This window comes from Thunnus maccoyii, chromosome 15, assembly GCF_910596095.1.
Source record: "Thunnus maccoyii chromosome 15, fThuMac1.1, whole genome shotgun sequence".
NCBI lineage: Eukaryota > Metazoa > Chordata > Actinopteri > Scombriformes > Scombridae > Thunnus > Thunnus maccoyii.
In genome coordinates this window covers 5,301,036-5,322,717 of record NC_056547.1, presented here as the reverse complement: position 1 = coordinate 5,322,717, position 21,682 = coordinate 5,301,036, and the positions used below count along the sequence as shown (strand labels likewise).

Below are 21,682 nucleotides of genomic sequence, written 5' to 3'. Positions count from 1 at the left end.
AAATAGAATAAGGTAAAATAAAAAATTGCTAGTGCAAGATGAAACTATATAAATATATATTCTAATCTTGAAGTTAGGTAAAAAACTATACATACAAATCTTACCAGTTTCCAGAATCTCACAGTATTTACAGTTAAAGTGACCTGGTGTGCAAATAAAAGTAAAAGTGACAAAGGGTAGTAACAAACAGTTTGTGTTCAGTATTGCAAGAGTGTCTGTGTTTGTGGAAGTTTTTGTTAAAGTGAAGCTTGTTTGTTGAGGATCCAGATGGCCTGAGGATAGAAACTCCTCTTCAGTCTTTCGGTTTTGGCCATGTGACTGCACAGACGTCTGCCTGACCTCAGCAGTCTAAACAGTCCATTGTCGGGGTGTTAAGTGTCTCTTATGATATTTTGGGCTCTAAGCCTCAGCGTTGCACACACCTGGGAGCTTTGTAGTATGAACTATGAATCTAATTGTTGCTGATCTGAATTGAGCGGCTCTTCTCCAACAGCTGAGTGTTCAGTGCTTTGCTCTGGGGCACTTTGGTAGTCTCATCATTCATCAGAGAACAGAGATTTAATCAGATGTCCTCACAGTTACAAGTCCGACTCACTAACCTGTGGGCCTTTTTTCTTTATCCTCTTCATGATTAATTTGTGGTGTCTATGATTTGGGATTTGTCAGTGCAGAGTTCCAAACAAAGAAATATCTCAAATCTACAGCTTTAATTTCTGTTGATATAACAAACATGTGTGATCGAACATTTTTGTATTTTGTATTTTGTCACTAGACTATAAATGGATCTCACAGCATGACATTATGAAATGACCAGTAGGCAACTACAAACAATGATGGAAAGAAGATTAATGATGGTCAGCCGAGCTGTTTGTAGCGCTCAGTGTTTGTGGTTTTTAAATCAATTTTTTTCAACTCGTCCTAACACCTGAATGATAAAATAGACCTTTCATCAGTGCTTTCCTAAACCCCTATGAGTGCCCCAAAATTATGTATATGAGTGTTTTCTGATCTGCAACCCCAGTGATTACAGTCTGGTGAAGTTTAGACAACTAAAAGAAAGGAAAAAGGGAAAAATGGGTTTCGGTCTTGCAGGTTAACCACCAGGAATTACCAGTTAATTTCCAGGAGTCTCTGAGTGCTTCTTTTTTGACAGTCAGACATTTTCTTTTTTTTTTTTTTCTTTTGGTACTTGTCACTTTTTACAGCTTTTAGAGAGATATGCCATTCACTAAAACCTATTTTGGGAAAATATGAAAACTTCAGGGTCTTGTTCAGCAGGAATAAAATGTTTTATTGTAGCTTTGTAAAAAAAAAAGGCAGATATTTATACATGAAAAATTTTGGTGGAGCACCAAATGGTGGAGCTATTCTTTGAAGATCAGACTCAACAGTGAGTCAGTACCAAGAAACTTTTTCTAATCTTTAGCCTGATAAAACCAATCTTTTTGAATCACTGTTTTTAAACAGCTGCAGACAAACAACACCCAAGAATAAGGTAATGGCCCTTTGCAGAGGTGACCTTAGCCGTGGTCTAACACATCTGATAGGGAGGAAGGAATTTCTGGGCGCCACAGGATCTTTTCTGTTATTCCTCCCCAACCGCTGTCTTTGTATGAGCATAATATATGCTCCATCTCTATGTTTCACCATCTCTCCCTTTCACGCCATACCCTTTTTATTTGTATTCATTCCTAGCTCTCATCCTTTTACTGTTGTCAGCGTAAATGACCTTTGTCAAAATGAAGTCCATGAAAGGGATAAAGAAAGAAAGAAAGAAAGAAAGAGGCGGAGAATGGACCAAAAGTAAAGGGCCGGAGTGAACATGATGTAATGGAATGAAAGTGATATGAAATGTTGAATACTGAAGGAGTGAATGAACCCTCTGCTGGGTTTTACAATTTAGATGTACACATCTTTTTGAGAAGATATTGTAAAGGTTATTGAGAGGGTACTGTAGGAGATGGGTAATGGCATTTTCAAAATCTGTATTCAATCATAGAAACCAATGAAGTTTCAAGCAGCTTGTTGCTTGTTAAAGATTTTGAAAGTAAATACACTAATGATGGATAGATGGATGGATGGATAATGTTTCCATAACATGAGGTGAACATATGTAAAAAAATGCTGCCTGGAAGTCAAAAGCCAGGGCTTCAGCCTGCTCTGAAAGCTTAATTTGCAAAGTTACCTCAACATCCCCATCAAACTGATGTCAGATTGTTCACATATGCCCACAAACAGGTGTCCGTTCTGCAGTCTTTGTTGCTAAGGTTGCTGTTAAGGTTGTTCCACAAGTTGTTCCAATCAGAACAGAGTGGGCTCATCAGGAAGGTGACCTTAAAGGGGAACTATTATGTTAATTTCCAGCTCTATATTTTTATTTTTGGACTCCACTAGCTCTGCATGATTCACAGTACAAAAAACTCCTTATTTATCTTATACTGGCCCTTTATGCAGCCCCTCAGTATAGTATATCTCCTTACAGGCAGTTTTAGCTTTGGTCTCTTTAAGGCCCCCTCCCGCTGAGCTCGCTCTGTTGTGACTGGCCAGCTGTCTGGAAGGCAGCCGTATCGGACTGTGTTGTATTGTATCATGTTAAGTTACCATCGATGTAAACCCACCATTTCCTGCTTTACTGCTTACAAGAAATGAAACATGTTCCTCACGGAGTTAGCAGAGCTTCGTTAGTGGTGCAAAAAAACAGTTGAAACAACAATATATGGACATATATGGAGCTCTTTGTTCAGTGTATCAGTTAGAATAATGTAGGTAGGAATAGTACAAGCAGAAACAGCTACAGTGATGATGATGTTTGATGACGACCAGCAAAAGGTAAACTACTTATATTACTTTGCCATGCGGTGTAATGGAGTCATGGCTCAGTGTGATTACCCCCAAAGCAATAGAAAGATGCCATAATCCGTCACGACATTGGCTCAGGCTGAAAGTAGAAAAAAAACGTTGGAAAGTGAGTGTTTGGAGCAGTCTGAAACCGGTGCTTTCTGCTCACAGGAATTACTTCTACATATGTTTACTACATTATTTGACATGTTAGCCATTTTTAATATGAACAACCAACACTGTAACATTATATATAGATCTGAAAATAAGGAAAAACATAATAGGTCCCCTTTGACGAGGCAGAACCTAAAACGGCCTGTTTGAGAGGCTGAACTGAGGGGCTGCATAAAAAGGAGTTTTTAACTGTAAATCATGCAAAAATATTTCAGTAGAATAGGCCAGTAAATGTGCAAGATACGTCCCCTTTATGGGTTGTTCTAAAGTTTGAACCTGCTGCATCTTTCAGATTATGCGTTTCAAAACACATTGGTGGTTTTCAAAAGGTCCAACATGTACTGGAAATGTAAGGTGGCACTTCAGACTACCTTAACACACTGGCTCTAAAATTAATTTGTCAGCTGACGTCGAAACAACTGCAGAGGCTGCTAAACTATTATTAAAATGACCCCCTTAAAATGTCCACTTCCACACGAACAATAGTAAAACAAGGGGCAGTGATGCGCAGGGCAAGCGTTTGGACAGTCTCCAAGAAGGTGTTTTTCACTGCCACTTGGTTATTGTATTCCTGGCTTCCAGGGTCAGTGTCATCCATCTAAATTTGGTATTTTCAGCAGCAGTATATGGGCACATGTCCTTGAAAATAAAAGTAGTAAGACACAAGGAAAATGCAGAGATAATTAAGACAGGAAATATACACCATGTTCTGGTAGCGTGAAGTTTTAGGGTCCTGCTGAGCCTGTCTAATCCCTAGATTTGCTTTATACCAGTAGACAAGGTAAGACCGAAAATCTAGATCTAACTAGCGTTGGGTTGTGTTGGTTCCTTGGGGTCTCAGGAATGCAAGTCTGCCGCTAAATCTCTACAGCGAATTGTCCTCCACTGTAATATGATACTGTCTGTTTTTTCATTATTGTGCAGTGTTGCTCACACGCCGTCTTTGGCCTGTTTTGAAAAGCAGTTGGGTTGCATGCCAACTTCTGCATAATCCTCCCATGAAGCTCAGTCCTTTGATGGAAAACCAAAGGGTACTGCCTCATAATGTGTCTACAGTAGCATTACGGTGCAGGTTTAGTACTGAATGGTATTTGTGAATTGGACAAGCCCTGCACTGTGAGTGTATGCTAAAATCCCCTCCTCTCTCTCTCTCTTTTTCCTCACACCCCCACATACCCACTTGTGATGTTGGAATCATTGATTAAATTCGGTTCAGCCTTGTCTGTGCTGCGATATGAATATAATTCAGAGAGAGAACTCTTTACCGCTGAGAGTTTTCTGCACTGCTCTCCCTGTCTCTCATCTCTCCTTCTCTAATCATCCCCTCTTTCTTCTGCCTCTCTTCCCTCCCTCTCTCGTCGTACATTAACATGTCTCGTAAGCAGACGGAATCTGGATGCAAACAATCTGTATTTCATTTACACCTGAAATTAAAATTAGCCTCCGGTACCCCCAAAGAATTCCCCTGCCCCTCGCGAAGCATAAATATGCCTCGGTGACCCGACAACTTTCTGTCGCAGCTAATGCAAAATTATTAATCTTACGTGTCTTTATGCATAATCTCGGAGGCACCGGGGAGGCTGCGGTGCTGCATGGGCCATTTATTTTACTTCAAAGCTTGCCTTCACCAATTAGCATACCGCAGGCATCAGCTGATCATGCACATCTCGGTGTTGTAACTGGTAAGCAAGATAGCAGGCATGTTGTTTTCCCTCTACACGTCTGAATCACTCACGTTTATCATTACAGGAGAACAAATTCATGATAAATCAAGCGGTGCAGCATCAGATAGCACTTGTGTGGTGCTATTTTTTTTCACTTTTCATTCAGACTTTAGTATTAAATATAAAAAAAAACAATGTTATCATCTTCTATGGTGGTTTGGTCCAGTTTCACAGTCAGAGGAGGATTTTAAACCAGTGCTTTTCAAGACTCAGACTGAACTGCACATTTATCTGTTTGATATGTTTTGGGGGGTTTACAATATCAGGAATTATTTGATCAACAAATAAGTGAATAATATTACAAATGTAACCAAATATTTGGTGCCAAGTTTCTTTTCTTGACAATTTTCAGAACTCAACACATTTCAGCATTGAGGTTCAATACCCAACTATAGTTAGATATCATTCTCAAGGTTTTCAAAGAAAAGGAAAGTTCTTTAAAAGAAATCAGAATTCAAAGAGCAATAGACAGAGACATTTTCATTTAGTCTTGCACAGTCTAGCACTAAACCTGTGCGCTCATACCACAGGCTGCTTGACCAGCTGACAATTGGATCAGTGCCTCCGTCTGGCAGTCACACTTATTTGTGCCAAAGTTCAAGATATTGGTTACAGTCAAACTGTGGCGTTTATCCCAATAAATCAAGCCAGCATGCTGTCAAATGCTGCCTAACGTGGGCAGCAGCATTTATGTAAACACATGAAGCAGACACGAAGCAACATTAGCATTAATTTGGTGGCATATTTCTAGAAACTTTGTTAATGTAAGTCCAATATTCACAGATTGACTATCCGCCAACTCCTGAGAAAAACATCCATCTCTTTAGCAGCTACAGTAAAAGCTTCACTATATTCACCTGCTAGTTGCTAACTTTGTCTGTTATTTGGTGCTAGGCAGGTAGCATACAGTTAGTGATAATTCTGTGTGGGTTTGTCACCATGAGCAACCTTATTTAATCAATTAATGGTATGAATATATTGATAATTGCAGCTTTCAGCGAGCTGTTTAATATATAAAGATTTGTTATGTTTCGTTATGGACAACATGTTGACTTTTAGTTATGCTGTGTGTGTTTTGCAGTCAGACCACTGATATTATATAAAATTCATGTTGAAAATGTTGCCTCTGATTTAGACTGCAGATTAAAACATTCATCCAAGACGCCTGAACGCTGGCTGTCAAGAGTATTAACTGAAATGCTCCACAGTGAAATTAAATTACTTCCTGTTGACAACAAACAAAAATGATTATTAGGACAAAATTAAATTAATTTCTTTTTTTAAAAAAACATGTTTTCTGTATTTCACTTAGACATTCACACTTTTGGGGAGAGAATTTTCCTTCATTTCAACCTGAATACTGATGCTGCTAACTTCTGTCACGATAAAATATGAAGACCCATGGGGATCTAGATGAAATGTTTTCTTCCAAAATGAAATGTCCAACATTTGAAAAATGAGACGTGTGTGCGAACAAAGTGATTGATGGCAGGAAATTATAACAAATTACTTCTCTTTCTGGGGGATTGCAGAAAACAGGGAACTCAGGATGAGAGGAGGAAAACACTTTGACAGACTGGATCCTCTTTATTTCAGGCATACACAGTAGAGTGACAAACTTTTGATCAAGCGATGCCAACACCATATGTAAAGACGTCTATACCATGACTGCTCAGAGGATGTGATTGACAGGGATTGAGCGCTAGTGTGGACCTCATGCTGACCCCGATACCCGTCCGCTGTCAGCTGAGTGGGAGGGATCGGCGTCATCTCGCCATCCTCTCTGACGCGAGTAACAGGCAGTGAATGTGCAGCATGTGACAGCATCCACACAAAACGTGCCTGCTGCTGGTTTCAGTGTGTGTGTGTGTGTGTTAGTAAAAGCATGTCACGTTTTGATCTCGACTAATTGCGGTTTTATAACCTCGTGAATTGTCCTACAGAAAGTATGGCGTAAATTTTCCTCAAGTGCTTCCTCTAAGTAATCATCTAAAGTACCATCAGCATCAACTGCACACACATTACACAGCCTCTTTCTCACCCTCTTCTAGTTTCACACAGTTTTCACAGTTCTCTCACTTTGTCTGTTTAATCCACACACACACACACACACACACACACACACACACACACACACACTTAATTCCTCCTCTTTAATAATGTATGAAGGGGAAATGAAAGCAGACCAAGAGGCACCATTTTTCAAGCATAGCCCATGTGTTACAAATAAATTAAAAAAGAGAAGCACTAATGTATAAGTGCACCGAGTGTATTGATGTATAAATGAATATAATCCATAATTGTAAAGGAAACATGAAAGGGCATTATGGGGCAAGGAACAAGAAACATGGAGGATGAGAAATGGGATGGAAATGTACTTTTTGCTTGTTTTTCTTCTTTCCTTACATTCACCCATACACCTTTTCTCTCTCTGTACTTTTCTCTTTTTTCATCCTCTCCTCCTGGTTCATTAGTCCTCCTTTTCCTCCTTCCTTATGCTTGTGCTTTTTCCTCTTATTGCACTCTTCCTCCCTCTCTCCTCTCCTCTCCTTTCGTCTCCCAAATGTCTCTCTGTATCTTCCCTCCGTTCATCCCCTTCCTCTCCCCTTTCGGATCTACTCTGTCATCCTTCCTCTTCTCCTCCTCTGCTTTCTTCCTTTGGATCTCTCCTTCCTAACCTTCTTCTTTTCTAATTACTTCTATAATCCCTCTCAAATATCTCTGTTTCCCTGTCCCTTTCTTTCTGGTGTGTTTTCCTTTCTCCCTCTTTCTTTCCTCTCTTTCTTTCCCAATTTTTTAAACCCGCTCCTCCTTATCTTGATCCATCTACTCCTCTCTTTCCCTCCTTACTGTCCCATCTTTCCCTTTCCATTCACCCCTTCTTCTTCCTTTCCTCCCTCTGCTAATTACCTCCCTTAATTACTCCCTCCCGTCTTTCTCCAGGTCCGTCTGCTCTACTGCTCCCTGGAGGAGGCTGAGGTGGTTTTCAAAGCAGCCTGGGCGGCAGGTCAGGCTGGGCCCAGTCACATGTGGTTCGCCGTGGGACCAGCCCTGTCTGGTTTGGGCCTGGAGGGGCTGCCCAAGGCCTTGTTCGCTATCCGGCCACAGGGCTGGAGGGACGAGCCACGCAGGTAAGAGCAGAGCAGAAAAAAAGTGAGACCTGCAAGGTATTAAGATGTGTTATATACATGATCTCTATGCAGTGACAGTTGGTTTTATTGTGCTCACTGCCTGCTGCGTTACTTAATTTACTTAAAGGATAGGTTCACAGTTTTTAAAGTCTTTCTTAAACCAAAGTAGGTGCCCAAATGAACAGTGAAAGAGGTTTTCTTCACTGTGATCATTCCTCCTGTTCATACTGGATATTAAAAGATCCTTCAAATGTGCTTTCAATGGAAGTGATGGAGGCCAAAATCCACAGTGTGTCCACACAGTCATTTAAAAGTTGATCTGAAGCTTATGAGGCTTCAGCAGTCTGAGTTAATCATATCAAGTGGATATCTGATACATTTACAGTCTTTTTAGCATCAAATTCCCTCTTTGTTTCCTCGGACAGTGTTTCCTTGTTGAGCTGGAAGTATAGGAACAAAAAGAGGGACTTTGGCACTAAAAAGACTGCAAAATACCTTATAAAAAGACCTGCTATGGTTTCTTTATTTTCAAGAAATTTGATCATTTTCTGGTGCAGTGTAAAGTGTACAGTGTGTTGAGCGACTACGATACTGAAAAGTTATGTAATTTTGTAATTTCCTCTATTTCTCCAGTTGAATTGGGAATTTACGTCTATTGAGTTTTGCACAGCCAGGCTTACTGTAGACGCTTGTGAAAAACCTAACCCATTTGATTTTAAAAATACATGAGGATTAGTGAGAAAAAATAAACATTCTCTCCTTTATCCCAGAGAAAATACACTTTGTGCAGATCCATATTTTTCCCCGCAGCAACGCACAGAGCTACACAGTGAAATTTTACAACCACTTGCTCTGTCCATGATGTATTCTCTGCTGTGGGGGTGACCTGATTTCACCGCAGGGATCATTAAAGTTTTATCTAATCTAATCTAAATAGACTGACCAAGTAAATCCAGATGAAAGATACAATCCCTTATTGATTTGAATTATTAAACCCACCTCAGTCATAAAGGGAGGCATAGAGGGAGACAGGTTAGAAAGAATTTTTACACTTCATGAAGATATAAAGCAGTGAAATAATAATACAGTAATGCAGGGAAAAGATGAACATTTATATATATATATATATATACACTCATATTGAAAATCTCTAATATTTTCATGTAAACTTGGAAATAACCAGAAAGTTTGAGGATTCAGAAATATTTAAAAATACAAGTTATGACATAAATGAAGAAATATTTAAGATTCTTCACTATTTCTAGGTCAGCAATCAAATTTGTGGCATTGACCAACTTTACTCCTTTGTAAAAAAGGTCAGATTTCCTTGAGTTGTATCCCCCCTATCGAAGCATGTGTTCAGCAGGTGTTCACCTGTTATAAATATGGCTGTGTCTCAAGTTTCCAGCAGATCATTGCTTATTCAGTAGCATTGTAGTAGTGGGAAACACGGCATAAGAACTAAGTGAAAGTCAAATTGTCATTCTAAGCAAAGAGGGGCTTTCTCAGCGTCAAATCATGACAAGACTAAAGGATTTTAAGAGGGCAGTGCATGGAAGTCTAAAACACTACAGAAACTGGATCAGTTGTATCCAAAGCATGATCAGTCAGACTAAAAGTGACCACACCATCAGAAGATCAATACATCAAGCTTAGTTCCCTGAGAGATAGAAAAGCAACTTCATCACAGACACAGAATTTACTACATAAAGAACACAAGACTCCAATCTGTAAAAGTACTGTCAAAAGAAGGCTGTCTTGTAATGGTCTCAGAGGATGAGTAGCAGTTTCTAAACCATTTCTCGGGAGGGGAAACAAGGCCAAACACTTGGGATGGGATAAGAAATGCCAACATTTCACAGTGGATGAATGGAAAAAAAGTCCTATTAACTGATGAGTCCAAGTTTGAGATGCATGGCAGTAACAGAAGGGTGTATGTAAGGACATGAACAGGAGAAAATGATACATCAATATATCAAAACTGACAGTGAAACATGGTGGTGGGAATATTACCTACTTTGGAGTTGGACACCTACACTGAATTGACCAAGGAGTCCTGACTGTCATGGACTTTCCTCCACAGTCACCTGACCTCAACCCCATTGAACATTTATGAGGGACTACTTGAAGACTTTTGGATCCCACTTCATATGTATATTATAATAAATGTTGCTTGACAAAAACATCCATTGATAATACAAATCAGATGTTATTCCTAAACTTGACTAGATGCACCATGAATATTGCCGCATCATCAAACATTCACTGTCTACTGACCATTTTGAATCCACTTGAGATGCAGGAATCGGTCCAGCTTGCCAAGCAGCATTTCAAATGCATCATGATTTCTATGCTTGTAAAATTAGTGTCCATGCTAGAGAGAAAAGCCCAAGTGAGCGGCACACTTGTCACTACCAGGCAGAGCTTCACGGTTCATTCTGAAACACAGATGCTGTGTCCCATGACTGACGCTGGATACTTAGAAGGATGTGAACCATGCAGATGGGTCCTTCTGAAGACCTGATAATCAGGCTGATTAGATTAAAATATTTAGCATCATTTAGCATCACATAAACCAGAACTAACAGTGCATTCAAGCGTCATCAAGCTGTAAAGTCAGACATTTACAGATTTATCGCCAGAAACTAAATAGCGGTGATAACGTCAAAGACTTGAGTTTACACTACAGAACTACAGCAACAACAGTGTACCATTTTCTGTTCATTACATTCATTATGTTACATTTAAACTGGCCTGACTCAGTTAAAACTGATTTACAGCAGGTTCCTGATCTGCAGCATATAAAAGAAATGTCACACAAACAAAAACAACAACAAAACAAACAGCTACACAGACACTACAGAGAAGAGGACTTCAGTGGAGTAAGATGATATATGTGGTTGCGGGTGTGTCCTTCCATCAGATAGTGCTTATATGCCTGTGAAGTGTGTAATAGAGGTTATTGCTGTTATGTAATATGGGATCTCAGTCCAGATTTTAGTGTATGTGTGTAAAAAATTATCTCTGACCATAGTTGTTTTTGTAGGCCGGTACTGGAATAAGTGCATCTGATCTAGTGATGCGTTCCTGTCTTGTGTTGTGTCTTGGAAGTAGACCAGTAAGTGTTGGAAGGGAATTATTATTTTGGATCTGAAAGTAAAATTTAATGGCTAGATTATCTGTGTAGTTCTGAAAAGTCAGGGCATTAGAGTGTGAAAGTGCAGTGCAGTGTTGAGTCCAAGGGGGAAGGTTGCCAGGGATCTTATAAGCTCCATTGCTATTGGGTCAATGGTTTCCTCTGTGGTGAGGGATTAAATTGGGAGACAGTAAGATTTTGTTGAAAGAATGATTAGATGTAGATGTGTTTCTGAGGTTAGAGTTTGATTTGCAAAAATTAATGGGGTCAGACATAGATTTCTTAGGGGAAAAGAAATAGATACATTCTGTTTTCTTGACACTGATAACTAGATGATTAGATTTCAACCAGTCATGTAAATAATGAAGATCAGAAGAGAGTTTTGAGTTTATGAGATCAGGGTTTGAATCCGAAAGAAAAAATACAGTGTCATTGGCATATAGTAGACAATTAGAATATTTACACAAATTGGGAAGGGCATTAATATACAGAAGAAAGAGTAAAGGACCCAAATTGATGCCTTGTGGAACTCCCATATTTCAAGTTATAGGGGGAGATGTTACATGCATTACAGCAATACCACAGAGGAGGAAAGTTGAAATGAGCTGAATTTGTTCAGCAGAATCTGATGATCCACTGTCTCAGGCTTTACAAAAATCAGGGACATGACCTTTGTTGAGTGAAGTATGTATTTGTTCAGTAAATAATAATAATAATGCTGACATGGTTGATCGGGTAGAGTGGAAACCATACAGAAAGTTAGTACAAAAAGGAGGTTGTTGCTTTCAGGATGGTTGTTTAATTGGTTAAAGATAATTTATTCCAGTAATTTTGATATTACTGGGACAATGGATATTGGTCTGTCGGGTCCTCAGATTTAAAAATGGGAGCGATTTGAACAGTTTTCCAGCCAGAGGGAAAGATTGAAAAGCCTGATACACAGATTGATCAAATGGTGGTGGAGGAGAGACATAAAGCTGTCAGCATGAGTCCTTAAAAATGCATATTTAAACCATAAATATCACAGGTACAGGAGAATTTTTCAATGAGTTCAAAACATCAGACAGCTAATTCTGTGTAATCTCAGAGAAAGAGAACTGGCGGGATGTAGAAGAAGAAACATGTGGGGGATAGAAGGGAGTATCAAAGTTAGATGCTAGTTCTTTAACAGATGTAACAAAATAATCATTAAAAAAAGAGCTTGCAACCTTTTCGGCTTCAATGATAAAAGCACCTTGAAGAGAAATTTGAATATTGTCATTCTTTTTCTTCTCATTTTCACCAGTGATGACTTTAAGTGTCTGCCATGATGTTTTAGGTTTAGAAGCAGTTTGGATAATTTGCTTTTGGAAATAGACCACCTTAGCCTTGCATAGTTCAATAGTGCATTCGCTTCTGATCATTGTATGAATTACTCCAGACAATGCATATTTAGAGGGTTGATTTGTAAATATAAAGGTCAAGGACTAAACTGCGAGTGTTCCCAATTGTAGTCGGCTCCTTGATTAATTGATAGAGACCAAGCTTTATCACAGTAGCTTTCAATGATTTTGATGAGCTCTCATTCCGGTCCAGATTGATATCACCCAAGATAACAAGTTCCTTCATTTTTACTGATTTTATGACATCAGTGACAAAATAGACACTTGCACTGATACTTAGGTGCTTATAGGTGACAATAATTGTAATCGCATGTTCACAGGTGAAATTTACAACCAGTTGCAAGGTCTCAGTTTCCATTTGTGTTGTTGAATGCACATATTTCAGACTCGCATAAAAGGCAACTCCACTGCCAATTTTATCAGTGTGGTGTCCATGATATAGATAATTTTCTGGTGAGAGAAAAGGATCAAGAAAAGTAGGAGTTAATGTCATGTGGGTGAGTTGAGCAGGTGGACTCAAACACAAGAGACGGCAGGCAGGCAAATCAGATGCAGAAATTTAATGAAAAAATTCAAAAGTCATAGGAGACACAGGAACCAGGAACAATGACCATAACCACCGGACAAACACAGGGCATAAACACAGAACAAACGCAGACATCTCGACAAACAATGAACAGAAAACCACGACTTAAAAACTAACGAGGAGATGAGGTGCAGGTGGGGAGATGGGTGGAGAACTCAGGAGAGGGGGAATTGATTGGCTGGGGAAACACAGGGAGCAGGGCAGGGCTAATGACTCCAAATGCAGGGCAGGTGTGGAGGAGTACATGAGCACACAAGGGAAACACAGAGCAACAGAAAACCAAAACCCAGAAAATACAAATTCTCAACGCAACCTACACTAACCCATCTGAAAATACCCACGAACACAAACCCAAGTACACAACACAACAAGCAAGACATATGACCAGAGGGACTCAACAGAAGTGCTACACAAGAAACCCCTCAAAAAACACAAAAGAGTCCAAAAACTCACACGAAAGTCCATTCAGAATGTGACAGTTAACCATGATTCAGAAATTGCCATTATATATGCTTTTGACTGCACAAGCATTATTTCAATTTCATCCATTTTCGGGGCAAGTTAGGACAGGGTAGATGGATTTTTTTCCGAACCGTTCTTCCTTGTGGTTTAACTACTTCAGCTTCAGGACATGAAACAGATTTAGAGGAGGGAGGGGGGATTATTGTTATTATTGTCATGATTGGAAACATGCGCTATGGTTGTATTAATGACAGATGAGGCCGGTGGTGGGGGGACTCTGAAGTACCACCATAGACGGAGATGGAGGTTCCGGGGAGGGTGTGTGGGATGTAAACGGTCAGTCATGTGGAGAGTACTGTATGGCGTGCTGCAAGTTGGCTGATAGCATTCGGCCGCCCAGCCTATTGGGGTGGTCTCCGTCAGTCCTGAAGAGGGAGAAAACAGATTAAAATTGTCAATAAAACCTACATTGTGAGCACTGCAGGCAGATTACAGCCAAGTGTGGAGGCTGAATATTCTGCCTGAATGCCCATCTCCACGGGCCAGTGTGGGAATAGGACTGGAAATAAAAACAGACTTTCCGCAACTACTTAGAAAGTTAAAAAAGGTTATTAAAATCATTTTTGGTCAGTTCAGACTGCTGATGAGCTGCCTTGTTTGTCCCCACATGAACTATTACTTGTTTGGTAGAAGATGGGAGTGACTCCAGTGGCTCCAGGGGAGCAGTGTGTTGCTACGCTGAAGAAACGGATGTTCCTGATTGTGGAATACCCAACCATTAATGTGGTTGAAGAGAAGAGGGGACAAAGAGATGAAGGCTGTGGGTTCTCATGGCAGAAGAGTGCACAATCTGTTTCCACACTGTGTGTTGTAGTTGCCGATTGAGGATGGGGTGTCTGAACAGGCGAGTGTTATGGCGATACAGCAACATCAGACTTGAAAGAGCATTTCCTTGCTGGCTCAGGGCAAGGAAGACTTCCAGAGCATCTGATTACAGCCTCTTTCAAGATCTTACAATGGGAAGAGGAGGACATTACCTGAGATGAAGGCCATTGATTTAGCTTCACAGTGGAATGGAGAGCCACTTGAACACTGCTAGCCACCAGTGGTGAAGAAGCTGCAGTGTCAGCAGGCCCCATTTTCAGAGAGGGGTCCAGATCAGGACAAATCGGAACTGCAGGAGCATCAATTGGGTGGTGCTACCATGCTTAACAACTTAAACTTTTGTCTTTTTGGAGTTGGAGTTTATGCATGAACTCTGCTATGTACATACTGAAGTTGGAAAAACCTGAGTAAATAAGTTGAGAAACATCACTGAATGGGTATGAATATGGTGAATATCTACATGTACGAAGTTGAACACCTATAGCTCCTACAGCTTGTCTCCAAGGTTTTGCATGACTAAAATTTCTTCTTCTACCCATGTCCGCAATGGTAGACAGCCCAAAATATATGTTCATGTGGACTATACGCAGCAGATGTGTGAACACACGTACTGTACAGACACCCAAATGTATTAGCAGAACTGCATGCATGCCTGCTGTCTGCTTTCCACCATGTCTATGTCTTTTTTGGAATATAGGGCCTCATTAAAAATTTTGGAATGATTAACCACCACCATCAAAAACACACAGTAGAAAAACCACTCTAAAAAAATGGTGATCATCCCTATAGTCGAGCTCCAGAGGCTTGTAGAAGTGATGTCAAAGAGTGTTGAAGCTGTTCTGGATGCTTGTGGTGGCCTAACACTTTACTAAGACACTTTATGTTGGTTTTTACTTTAATTTGTGACCCATCTGTTCATGACCACTAGACGGTGAATATCTGGTAAAAACATTGTGGTCACGAGACTTCATGATTAGATGAGGATTGACCGAATACACCATTAAGAACTGACCAGTGCAGAAACAATTATGGCACACTGAGGGATGCAAATACACCAGCTGTGTCCTACAAATATTTCAAATGGATGTGACACAGTAATCCTCCTTCACCCCTCCAGTGGTATATTACAATGTAAGTGTGTACTGTAGCTCTCTGCTGCAGTGTTTTATGACTGCTGCTGCTGCTGCTGATGGAACCTCCAGAGAGTCTCTCTAAACACACAAAAAAAATGATACTTATGATTTGGACCAGTAGTTTTTCTAAACATATTAAAGAAACGGCACCGCACTCGCTAAGTTTCACCCCGCCGCACCGCTAACAGCTCTTTCAAGTCACATGTGAAATTGAATTGAACCTTGTTAACTGATTCAACCTATCATGACATGGAAGAGAATATTTATTTGAATTGATATCAAAAGCTCACTTAATATTTTATTAATCATTTGACCAGAACTTTTACCAGCAACATTACAACATTGGAAGTGACCTAGTAAAGATGTGAACATCCTGCCTCCTCTCCGGAAGACACCATGACTGTGAATTAATTCTCAGTAAGAGGACAGAATTTGCTCAAATATATGCATGCAGCATATGAATCAGTAGTAGTTCATGTGGGGACAAATGATGCAGTTCGCCAGCAGTCTGAATTAATCAAAAAGGATTTTAACGATCTTTTTAACATTTTAAGCATTTGTGGAAAGTCTGTTTATATCTCCAGTCTTATTCCCTCACTGGCCGATGGAGCCGGGCGTTTCCGCAGAATCCTCAGCCTCCACACCTCCGGTCCGCCTGCAAAGCTCACAATATAGGTTTTATTGACAGTTTTTTACTGTTTTGGGATCGTCCTCTTCAGGACTGATCGAGTCCACCCAAACAAACTGGGCTCACGAGTGCTAACTGCTAACAAACAGCATGGGGTGCAGTTCTCTCTCCATGACTGACTGTTTAAACTCCACACACCTCCCCCAGATCCTACCTCTTTTCTCCGTTTTCATCTCAGGCCACTGTTTCCAGCACTCCCCTGGCATTTACACCTTCACTGATTCATTTCCCTATCCAGACCATTGTTAACCAGAGGGCCTCCCCCCCAGTAAGACATTCTGCTGTTCGCAATGAATCAGACCCTAGTTACCTGCACCCCTTGACTCGGACTTCTGCCGTTGCCAGCAGTGGGTCTGTGCCCCTCAGGATGGCGCTGATAAATGCTCGTTCCATTGCAAATAAGTCTTTCATACGGATTTTCTGTTTCTGACCGAGACTTGGCAGAGGAGCTTGGAATATGCCCCCCAAATCGAACTGTGCCTGCTAGATTATATACTTTTATTAGCACACCCAGGACCTCCGGTCGGGGTGGAGGACTCGCTGTGGTTTTCAGGAAGTGCTTTCAAAGTCAGACTGTGAGCACCGGGGCTTTCTCCTTGTTTGAACTGCAGATGAACAAAGTTGGTTGTTCAAATCCGTTTTATTGTATTTTAATTTACCAGCCCCCTGGTTATAGTAGTTCTTTTATGTATGAATTCAGTGATTTTTTTTTTAATTCTCTATGGACAGAGTTATTATGGTTGGTGAATCTAATATTCACATAGACGATGCTTCTTGTAGCTTTGCTGCTATTTTTATAATTTTCCACCTGGTCCAAACAAATAGGGGGCAGCATATCACCCCCGTCCCCTCCACCCCCCCAAATGCCACCCCACCACCATTATCACTCACTGAATATAGTGCAAAGCTTACTGTTTACAGTGAATCTGTGCTATGGCGTTGTAAAGATATCAAAATGCTAAAGAGACATTAGAGCCAGCGGTAAATTACAAATGAGCTGTACAGATCAGAAAGCGGCGTTATTTAGATAAAGTGACCACATATTAGGAGTCTACATGGTTACTTTCTTGTGTGAAAAAATATTACAAGTTAATAAAATTACATATTAACAGTCCTACAGTGAAAATGTCAACAGCATTCAGCCTGGCTTCCACCATTACTGCCGGTGCTACTTCTTCTTCCTCTCATGTTGGACTGAGGGCAGACTGGACGCTACAGTGACTCACTCTCACCCCTGAGGTACAAACTGGTATTACAAGATAGTAGGGGCTGGGGCTAGCTGATAAGCATGCTAGCTTCAGTAGATATCTCTGTGCTACAATACATATAGGTCATTCTGTTAATAATTTTAGTTCATTTGGAATTATTTTAAACTCAAATTCTGGCCAGTTCTTACACACTATACCTTTAATGTCACTGAGTCTTTTAATTTTATTTTAACATGTGTCTGGTCCCACACACATTAGGGGTCATACCCTGGACCTGGGTTTTACACTTAGTTTAAATATTAATTCTGTTTGCTCTGAGGTGCTACATGTTGCTGACCATGAATGTGCTCTGTTCAAACTCTGTCTTTTAATTTAGATTCTCTGCCCAGCAAACGTGTGAATTCCTCTCGCATCTCGAATCGTCTCTCAGCTGAGGAGTTTTCTGCAGCTTTTGATCTAGTAAAATGAGACTTGTTCCCTCTGTCAGTTCCTCCCCCTGGTTAAATCACACTATTTGTTGTTTCCAGCATTAATGTCAGAGGGTAGCGTGACTGTGGAAATCCACCAATCTCCATGTGCACTGCCTCCATTACAAAGACTTTTTAACTGAGTTTAATAACATGGATAAAGATGCGAGGACTTCTTACTTTGCCAGCCTAATATCTTCTAGTAAACGCAACCCTAAAGTCCCATTTGACACCATCAACAACACTGTGACTCCTGCACCTCCTGATAAGCATGTTTTTTTCAAATAAGGATTGCAGCAACTTTCTCTCTTCCTTTGTGGATAAGATGTCAGGGCAAGCATCATCCCCTCCTCTACTCCCTTTTCTGCTTATCCTACTCGGCCATCGATTTTGGACTGCTTCTCTCCTATTTCCCTGCAAGATCCTCATTTATCTGGCGGGCAGTATGAAACCTTTCTTAAGTCCTGGAGATATTTTACCAACATCCATGCTTAAAAATGTACTTGGGTGTATTGGTCCATGCCTGGTCTCTATTATAAATAGCTGCCTGCAATCTGGTTGTGTCCCAGCCTATTTTAAACGTACAGTTGTTCAGCCCCTTCTGAAAAATAGAAAATAAAAAAAACTAACCTTCACCCATGATTTTCTAAAAACTACAGGCCTATATCTAAGCTGCCTTTTATCTCAAAAGTTAAGTTAGAGAAAGTTGTTGCCAAACCGCTCACTGCTGTCTTGACTGCACACAACATTTTAGATAAATTCCAATCTGGTTTCCGTCAGAAGCATTCCACTGAAACAGCTCTTCCCAGAGTCTCCAATGACATAATGATGTCTTCTGATGTGGGTGAATGCTCTGTTTTGGTACAGCTGGATCTTAGTGCAGCTTTTGATACTGCAGATCACAGCATCCTGATTGAAAGGCTTAGGCAGTGGGTGGATGTCTCTGGGAGCACCCTGGACTGGTTCTGTTCCTCCCACAGGGTTCTCTCTCGAGTCCTATACTATTTGCTCTATGTTTCCCTTAAGTCATATTATTAAAAAATTTAAAGGTATCGCTTATCATTGTTACGCTGATGATATTCAGCTGTATGTCTCTTTTAAGCTTGATGAGACTGGCTGGATGAGATCTGTTTTGCACAATTGTCTGACTACCATAAACTGACTGGATGGCTAACGACTTTTTACAACTAAATGCAAATAAGACTGAGGTCCTTATCATTGCATCACATAGCATAGCTTCCAAGTTTGCTCAGTGTATTGGGTCTCTTTCTTCAGCTGCAATCTTAGAAATCTCAGGCTATGTACTCTGATTAACATATCAAATCATTAACCCATACATGTTTCTTCCATTGCAAAACTCAGATCTGTTGTATTACAACCTCAGCTAGAGATGATTCTTCAAGCTTTCATATCATCCCGGCTAGACTGCTGCAGTTCCCTTTTCACCTGCCTCAGCAAGTCGTCTCTGGGCTGTTTACAGATGGTCCAGAACGCTGCTGCAAGGCTGTTGACCGGGTCCAGCAGGATGACTCACATCACACCCATCTTATCATCTTTACATTGGCTTCCCGTCAAGCTTAGGATTCATTTTAAGGGAGCCCTGCATGGTCAGGCATCTGTGTACATCTCTGACCTGCTCCATCCTTATATCACCAGTAGGTCACTTAGGTCTTCTGACCAGGGCTTACTGGTTGTCTCTTGACTAAAAACAAAAGGTGATTGTGCTTTTGAAGTTGTGGCTCCGACACTGGAATGCTCCTCCTATAGACATACGATCTGCGGTCTTTGTTGACACCTTTAAAAAGCAGCTGAAGACTCATTTATTCAACCAGGCCTTTGTCTCGCCTTGTGCTAGCGTTGTAATTTTGTGTGTTTTTAATGTCTTCCTGTTGCTTATATTTTATTGTTTGCTTTCTTTCTTTACAGCTTTTTATGGCCGTATTTTACTCTAGTGAAGCACTTTGTGACTTTGCTTTGTGAAAGGTGCTATACTAAATAAACTTTATTTACTTACCTACTTTTTGTTGAACTGTTGAACTCTCATTCACTTCACGTCCTGCCCCGCCAGCTTGTTTGAAATGGTAATACACTGAATTATGGAAGCAGGTCTCCATTGAAATGCCTTATGAATTTTGGATCATTAGATGGGGTTACCTACCTTATCAGCACAGAAAGTATGTATTTTACATGATAAATATTTGCATTTTACACAATAATATATGAGAAGGGTTAGGTGTTGTTTTAATGCTGTGAGTTACAAATCAGGGTTGACTTTACAGCCATTTCAAGAAGCTATGCTGTTTCAGTTTTTGCTGTGTGAAAGCTTCTTGCAGATAAAAGTCTGTTCTATTTTTAAATCATTCTGTGACAGATAGCAAATGAGTCTGCTAAGATTTATATAGGACTGGGGAATGCTTGATACAAAAACACATTTACAGGGGGTGCCCTGGTAGCTGAGAGGTTAAGGCATTTCTTGTCATCTCTCAACTACTGACTCACCAATAAAAGGCATAAAATGCCCCCCAAAAATACTTAAGAATATTGACAATATCAAAAATTTACAAATAAACTAGGTGTAAATCAGTTTTGTAGAAGTTCAAATCTCACTGTATATCAGATCTCTTAGTTTTACATGTTCACTAATCCCATGTGTAAATAAGATTTCATCGTGCATGTTCACAGTATCATGTGAGTTGCCTGACTGTTAACTACTGTAAAATATTAAGCTGATCTAATACAAATCAAACACAATGACACTAAAAGTTAAGAAATCATTAAATATTTTTGCTCTCACTGACCACGATATAATTATATTTATAACATATAGCATATAAAATCAAGAAGCAAAGACAAGAGAGTAGATGTGAACAGTTGCCTGTTGAACATAGAAAATCTTCCAACTTTTTGTCTTCATTTATCAATTATTTACAGAAACAAGACTCACTCCCTACATAACAGCCGTTCTGTATGTTGCTATCAGGCTACAGCTAACTTCTGTACAGTCAGTACGTAGGCTGTTGGGGAATATAAACACAGACTGCAAATGCATGTAAAAACAACCATAAAATCCATGTAAACCTTAATGTTTCTACACCTTTGAAAGCAGTTCTTTGTTTCTTTGTTAAGTTTTAATGAAAAATGACGGCTCTTGAATGTCTTAGCAACTAGTCTGCCAGCTAATATGATGCAACATGTAAATAATTCAATTTTGGAACTGTTGGAAGGTGTAAATTTACTTTTAAAGGAAGCCTATCTGTTATCTACCTGCAGGACAACAGTGCCTTAACAAGCCGTTACATAGAACTGTTTTCTGAACAGCCACACTTACTGTCTGTAGGAAACGGGAGGTGAACAGCAGCCTCACATGTCCAAGTTAAATACTTTGTAGAACTTCCTCCTGGGATCCTATCTGTGAGGCTACTTTTGCCTGTATTCCTAACAGACAAGAGTCATAATTTGCATGTCCATTAAAAGTTTGTGTAAACAAATGTATTTCCCAATATGTTGGAGTATCCCTTCAATACCCAGAAATCAAACAGCATATTCACTGCTCCTTGGCTAGTCTGTGATAATTAATACAAAAACAAAGAAGAGAGATAAATGATCTAATAGTGATGAGTCAAGCTTTGAGCTGATGAGGAGACATTTTTGGATTTCGGTGAATCATCAGTCTTTCAGAGACACGCACACATCCGACAACAGAACCTCATTTACAGAAATCGGGAAATTCAACAGCGTCTGAGACAGTGGAGATGTAATTACTTTTAATTTTGTTGAAGTCACACATATTTAAACTGCCAAGATAGGGTGTTCTTTAATTTTTTTTGCTCATTTCAGCTTTACGTCATGGAGGAGACAAGTTCATTCA

General features: G+C 40.0%; 1 protein-coding gene across 1 annotated transcript in view; it reads left to right on the top strand.

The window, feature by feature from the left end:
• LOC121913765 (glutamate receptor ionotropic, NMDA 2D-like) overlaps positions 1 to 21,682 on the top strand; it is a 153,376-nt gene that overhangs the window by 11,286 nt on the left and 120,408 nt on the right. The window contains exon 4 of the mRNA XM_042436564.1: positions 7,680 to 7,867. Coding sequence (XP_042292498.1) covers positions 7,680 to 7,867 — 188 coding nt within the window. The remainder of the gene's footprint in view (positions 1 to 7,679; positions 7,868 to 21,682) is intronic.